This window comes from Octodon degus, unplaced genomic scaffold (assembly GCF_000260255.1).
Source record: "Octodon degus isolate 3935 unplaced genomic scaffold, OctDeg1.0 scaffold00064, whole genome shotgun sequence".
Taxonomy (NCBI): Eukaryota; Metazoa; Chordata; class Mammalia; order Rodentia; family Octodontidae; genus Octodon; species Octodon degus.
In genome coordinates, this window is record NW_004524640.1 from 12302248 (window position 1) to 12309497 (window position 7250).

At 54.2% G+C, this 7250-nt stretch overlaps 1 protein-coding gene across 1 annotated transcript; it reads left to right on the top strand.

Moving 5' to 3' along the window:
• Window positions 1-3720: 3720 nt before the first annotated feature.
• Window positions 3721-6940, top strand: Mchr1 (melanin concentrating hormone receptor 1). The gene is given in 3 exon segments (XM_004634646.2): window positions 3721-3949; window positions 3951-4042; window positions 5453-6940. Coding segments are annotated over 3 exon segments (1260 nt in total). The 5' UTR covers window positions 3721-3761; the 3' UTR covers window positions 6433-6940.
• The last annotated feature ends 310 nt before the right edge of the window (window positions 6941-7250 follow it).

The following is a 7250-nucleotide window of genomic DNA, read 5'->3' on the forward strand; positions in this document are numbered from 1 at the left end:
AAAAGTAAAACAAAGGTGTGGGGATGTAGCACAGTGCAAAGGCCCTGGGTTCAATTCTCAGTAACATAGACAAGAACATGTAGCTCCATGCATGAGCTCGGCCTTGAACTTCTGGCCAAGGTCAGATGTCAGTAGGCGTCTCAGGTGTAACAGGTCCAAAACAGAGCTCTTCACCTCTCCTACAAGCAGCCTTCCCACAAGCTTCCCTGTCTAAGTGAAGGATGACTCTGTTCTAGTTGCTCGGGTCACAAACCTGGGCGTCAACCCTGCTACCCTCGTCTCTTTCCCATTTCCCATTCAGCCCTTCAGCAGCCCTCTGGCTCTACATCATGTATTAAACCCCTCATTTCTCTACTTTCACCTCCCTAAACTTTTAGTCATCTTGCAAAAAAAAAAATACTGCAGTGCCTTCTATGACAGAAGCTTCTGGAATCCTTGTCACACTCCCCTTGGCTGCTTCTGGTTCCAGCTCCAGCTGCAATGGGTGGTGGTGTGCGAGCTCAGCTCATTTTGTGTCAAGAAGTGTGTACCTTGCGCCTGCCTGCCCCCCCTAAGCATCCCCAGTGTCACAGATGACCTCTGGCCGACACAGCCCAGAAGTTCAGGCTTAATGTTTTGGTGGAGAGGCCCCAAGCCATGGGAACAGGAACCAGTAGACAGCTGCCACCCAACCTCCTATCCTCCAGGCAGCTCCTTCTGAGAGACAGTCAAAACCTTCCCAGAAGGCCTGGACGAGCTGAGCCCCACTGTTCCCAGCGAAACCTTGGTCATGGGCCCTCACATTGGCTGTCTTTTCCTGACTCAGCCTCCTGCGCCTTCAGCCCTGCTCCTGAGGAGCCCATCCACAATGACCTACTGCACGCAGGGCCTCATCAGAGGCTCTGCTCTTAGAGGAAGCTAAACTAAGAAAACGCCCCCAGGAGTCTGAGTGGAAAGCAGACCTTAAGTAGCATCACTTTCTAGCCGGAAGTCCTTGAAGACCCCATTGTTGAGGTGAACAGGGGCTGAGCAACCTTGGCCTGCGTGCTGCAGCATCACCACAACCACAAAGAACTCACTTGTGGTTGACAGGGATGAGGGACAAGTGGCAAAGAAGCACTGGAGTGGCTGTGGGAGCTGTGGACTATCATGTGCATGGGTGGCAGGATTTTAACGGCTTTGCAAGCCTGGGAGGGAGGGTGTGGTTGTCAGGCAGCCAACTGTCCCCTCAGGATGCACGTGAGAGAGCCCCTCGCCTCCTGTATCAGCAGGGCAAGAGCCACAGCCTCACTGAAGGCAGCAGAGCACAGGGAGCCAGCCGAATTTGGGCATAATGGGCCCTCTCGGAACAGGAGTGGAGTCCGAGGTCCCAGAGCGAACACCTGGGTGAACCCGAGAGCCTTGAGCCCTCTTTTCCTCTCACTATGTGCTCCATCCTCCTTCTGCTTTTGGCCCAAGGAGAAGATAGAGGATGTGTCACCTGAGAGGGAGACATGACCCCTTCTGGTAGGGAAAATGCTCGCTCACCAGGACCCAGCTAACATAGACAGGACTGGATCTAGTATGGCCCTGGATCTTGGGGTGTCGGGTCGTGGTACAATCAAAAGCTTCAAAGAAGAGTTTCCTGACATGAAGCACTCTCCTGTCACGTGGGACGGCCATCAAGGAAGGATTCCTGGGATCCGTCCTGAGGTGCTTTGGGATAGCTCCAGAAAGTGGTCTGCAGTAAAATGGGGGTGCTGGGATTTCCTCCACTGAGCTGTTTGTTGTTGCTGTTTTTGTGAGATGAGGTCTTGCTGTGTAGTTCAGGCTGGCCATGAGTTCACTATGCTGCCCAGGCTGGCTTTGAATTTGCCAGCAATCCTCCTGCCTCAGCCTCCCGAGTCCTGGGATTACAGGTGTGCGCTATCACACCTAGCTCCACTGAGTTTTGAAGGATTATACATGAGATTTGCCATTTATTTTTTATATTGTAAATATATATATATATATATATATATATATACATAGCATACAATTGGGCTATTTATTTGCAGCTCTGGGGCTGGAACCCAGGGCCTCACACATATCAGGCAGCCGATCCACCACTGGACTCTTTCCCCAGCACCTTAACCATTTTCTAAGTGTCTAATTGAGTAGTAATAATCACATTCACAATGTCATGCAACTATTGCCACTGTGCACTTGTAGAACGCTTCTATTACTAAACAGAAACTATAGAGCCAAGTGTGGTGGTACAAACCTGTAATCCTAGCACTATGTATAGGCAGAAGTACTGCTGTGAGTTTGAGGCCAGCCTGGGCTACATAGTGAGGGCCAGCCTGAACTACAACTATGGACTATCACGTGCAAGTGCCTGTCTCAGAAAAACCAGCAGAAACTCTACTTCTATTAAACCATAACTGTCCATTTCCCCATCCCCATTGATGGCAGAGTTTTGGCAAAGAGTTCAAAAGACCCTGGCATGGAATGCTAGAATGGTTTTGTTTTTTTTAAGTAGAGGCTGAGAACCTACTGGCTAAGTTGGTTCTCTACGGAAGCACGGAGGGTACCCCCATCCCTAGCGCAGTAAGGGATGGAAAGGCGAGGGCTCATCAGGACGCACTAAGGGTTCCACTGAACCGGAAGCTGGACTCACTTGATTTTTTTCCCCTCTAGTACTAGAAATTGAATTAAAGAGCAGTCTGTCACTGAGCTGCATCCCCTAGCGCCTATCTATGCATATATATGACAGGGTCTCACTAAGTTGCCCTAGCTGGCCTAGAACTTGCAATCCTCCTTACTATGCCTCACTAGTAGCTGGGATTGCAGGCATGCACCACTGTACCTATCATCTCATTTTATTCAGGCTCCTCATGTGGGTGGACCAGGACAGGAGGCCAAGAATGGGAGAACTACCCTGGCAGGGACAACTGACTCCACTTAGTAGGAAGAACTGGGGGCAAGAGGGCCTACGGGGCTGTCTCTTGGTGCTTTTGTGCTGCTGGTGAGGGTTATCGTGCAACTGTAGCAAGGAAGGAGTCAGACCTTGAGTCTGGCCATCGGGTGATGACAGCCCTTGACAGTGAGCATTCCCAGAACCTGCAGCCAGATGCCTCTGTAGAGAATCCATGGTGCTTGTGCCATGGAGCGGTCCTCACTGGTAATCTCTCAGGGGCTTTGCTCTTGTGCTCTGATATTTATCTCAAAGAACTCAGAGCATTTGGAAAAAAAAAGCAACCTCTCTACGCTTGGTCCAGGTTGATCCTGTGGAGACGATAGTTTATCTTTTTTGGCTCTCAGAACCCTCGCCACTGGCAGCATGGAATGACTTGAATGGTCTCTCCGAGCCAGAGCAGGGCTCAGCCCACAGCCAGTCAGGATGCTGGCCGGGTAGCAGGTGAGATATTTGGAATCCATCAGGGCTAGGGGTAAGGGACGGAGGGTGGCCTCCAGGCTGTGCTGTGGGTGTGTGCTGCGGTTGTAAGCCTCTGAGTCCTGGGCTCTTGGAACTGTCCCTTCTGTCCCCTGCCACGTGGCTCAACCTCCCATACCTGGTGTTTGGCGATCCAAAGTGAAGCAGCGCCTTGCCTTTACCCTTTTGCCTTTGCAGAGACCCCAAGCAAGCAAGCAGCAGCCCCCACGAGGCAGGAGTCAGCCTCGGGAGCCCAGGAGAGGCAAGTTTCCTCCTGGCTGGGGCTGCTGGAGCCCAGCCCCTCGCTGCCTCTGCAGGCGGCAGCGGTGGGAGCCGGGACTGAAGAGGTTAATATGCATCTGCCTCCGAATGTTAATGTGTCTAGGTGATGTCAGTGGGAGCCGCGAGGGAGTGCGAGAGCACCGGGCAGGGAGGCGGCAGAGGCTGCCGGGCTGCCGAGGAAGACACCCCTCCGGCCTGCGGGGCTCGCGCTCCAGGTCCAGGCAGCCAAGGGCGCTGGTGGCTGCCGCAGCCTGCGTGGGTGGACCGGAGCTCAACTCTGGGGGCGCAGGCGACTCTCGGGCTGCATGGACCTGCAAGCCGTGCTGCTGCCCACCGGCCCCAATGCCAGCAACACCTCCGATGGCTGGGACAACCTCACCTCCCCCGGTGAGCAGGACGGGCCACTGGGCTGGGGGTGGGGGTGGGACGTGAGGAGGTTTCACCCTGAGCCAAACTGCTTGGGAAACTTTACTGTAGTTCCCGGGGACCAGATCCGCAGTCTGCTTTGCCTGAAGGGAGGACAGAAGGGGACAGGAGTGGCCAGGGCAGAAAGGGGCAGGAGCCCAGCGGGGGGGCAGAGGCACGATCAGCAGTGGCAGTGAATCGTGGCCAGCAGCAGGCAGGCAGGAGAAGGCTTGCTCATGAGTTCCAAATAGCTTTGCAGGAAAAAAAAAAAAAAAAAATTCCAGACTGGAAAAGCAAACTGGAGACTCGGGAGGGGAGTAGGTGGTTCTTTCATTCATGGGTACCCGGCTCTTCTCGCACAAGGGGTACAGGGCTGGAGGTATCGTTACCGCCCCTGGCAGAGGCTGTGGGAAACAGAAGACTTTTGCAGAGCACGAGGGGATGAACTTTCCTGGTGAATTAAGCTTTCTGACATTTCCAGATCTGCAATGCACTGCGATTCTAGCTTTGAAGAAGGGAGGGAAGGAAAAGGAATGGCTTGAAGAGAGACCATGGCCAGGCTGCCGGGCTGCCACACGCGGCTGCAGTCTCTGCTCCTCCACTTGGAGGGTTTGAGGGGACTGGGCAAGGAAATCCCTGGCCGGAAGCTGGAGCTGAGAGGGCTGGCACCTGACCAGAGCACAGTTGGCAAATGCCGCTGCAAGACGGTTACCCACAGAGATGCCTAGGAATCAGCACATAGCTTTGAGCCAACAGGCACTGAAATAAAATGATCGGGGCTACAAATAGGGAAAGGAAGCATATATACCATAACATACATACATATTCTCTCTCTCTCTCTCTCTCTCTCTCTCTCTCTCTCATAGCCTCTCCCCCATAGCCTTCTGATTTTTATGATGCAATTTCTGGGTGAAGCCCAGGGACCCACTGAGTGATTCTCATTAGACAGCCCTGTGGGGTTTTTTGTACTAGGGATTGAACCTAGGCCTTCACACCGAACTGCATCCCCAATCTCTTTTATTTTTATTTTGAGATAGGGTCTTTCCAAGTCACTATGTTGCCCAGGATGGCTTTGAACTTGTAATCCTCCTGCCTCAGCCTCATGGGATATGGGGATTATAGGCACAAGTAAATGCAGGAGACAAAGGATCAGGGCCTTTAACTAACAGGTGACTCTGGAGAAGCTGGTAGGATTCCCAGGAGAACAGTGGAGGAGGACAGGGGACAGGATTAGCAACAGCGTGGGGAGGGAGAGAATTTTGATAAATAGGGAAGTTGCAGGGCAGGTGAAAGGGAATCGAGAGTGCCACGCAGGCTGAACAGGACAGCAGGATGCCAGCTCCGAGAGCAGAACCCACATCATAGAAGTGACCTCACCCCCTCTGCCCTCAGGGTCTCCTCCACACACAGGAAGCGTCTCCTACATCAATATCATCATGCCTTCCGTGTTTGGCACCATCTGCCTCCTGGGCATTGTGGGGAACTCCACGGTCATCTTCGCAGTTGTGAAGAAGTCTAAGCTGCACTGGTGCAACAACGTCCCTGACATCTTCATCATCAACCTCTCCGTAGTGGACCTGCTCTTCCTCCTGGGCATGCCCTTCATGATCCACCAGCTCATGGGCAATGGGGTCTGGCACTTCGGGGAGACCATGTGCACCCTCATCACGGCCATGGATGCCAACAGTCAGTTCACCAGCACCTACATCCTCACTGCAATGGCCATTGACCGCTACCTGGCCACTGTGCACCCCATCTCTTCTACCAAGTTCAGGAAGCCCTCTGTGGCCACCCTAGTCATCTGCCTCCTGTGGGCCCTCTCCTTTGTCAGCATCACCCCTGTGTGGCTCTATGCCAGGCTCATCCCCTTCCCGGGGGGCACCGTGGGCTGCGGCATCCGCCTGCCCAACCCAGACACTGACCTCTACTGGTTCACGCTGTACCAGTTTTTTCTGGCCTTTGCCCTGCCTTTCGTGGTCATCACTGCTGCCTACGTGAGGATCCTGCAGCGCATGACCACCTCAGTGGCCCCCGCCTCCCAACGCAGCATCCGGCTGCGGACAAAGCGGGTGACCCGCACGGCCATCGCCATCTGCTTGGTCTTCTTCGTGTGCTGGGCGCCCTATTACGTGCTGCAGCTGACCCAGCTGTCCATCAGCCGCCCAACCCTCACCTTCGTCTACCTGTACAATGCTGCCATCAGCTTGGGCTATGCCAACAGCTGCCTCAACCCCTTTGTGTACATCGTGCTGTGTGAGACCTTCCGCAAACGCCTCGTCCTATCTGTGAAGCCCGCGGCCCAGGGGCAGCTTCGCGCCATCAGCAATGCTCCGACAGGTGATGAGGAGAGGACAGAAAGCAAAGGCACTTGACCTAGCCCATGTCACCCGGACATCTCCAGGTCAGGTCACCACAGCACGTCACAGGGACAGACGCTGAGAATGAACCAGGGCTGCCATGGGAGAAGGCAGGGAGGCTGGGGGTGAAGGTTGTGGTGACTGTCCATTCCACAGGATCCATGACAGCTGGGAGCCAGTGTGGGGGGCTACAGACACCAGAAACCTGCTTGAGGAACAGCAAGAGGCTCTGCCAAACAAGAAGCTGAGCAGGAAGAAAATGTTGGTTGGAACATCCTGCTGAGCCCTGTTATTTGTTAGCTCCCAAATGTCTTTTTCCCAGGGGGAGAAGTGGGTTTGTGGGGGTCCTGGAGAGGTCTGGAAACGTGGTGTGGCCCAGCTGCTCTTCCAATCTCTCATCACTGTGCTAGGAGGCAGCCTTTCTCCCAAGCTGGTGGCTGAGGATCAGGGAAGCCTGCTGGCACTGTGGGGGTCTCCTGTCTCTCCAGGGGATGTACACATGTGCTGGAAGGGAGCTCTGACCCTATAGTAGGTGACCTGGGGTGGGGGTGGGTGGGGGCCTGAAAACTTGTGCAAATGGGGGAGGGACTCCTGCACCCGCGGGGACATTTTCTTCATGGAACGCATTCATGTCAGTGGCTGATCCACGTGGCATGCACATGTTCTACACATGTGGGGGATCATTCCAGCGCCTGGGGTGTGGACACCATCCTTCCTCTCCAGAATCAAATTGAATAAAAGAGGATCTCCACCCACAGCACTCTGTATGTTCCTGTGCGGTGGCTTGGGCTCTGGGGTGGGGGTGGGTGGCGTATGAGGGAAAGAGGGGTGTT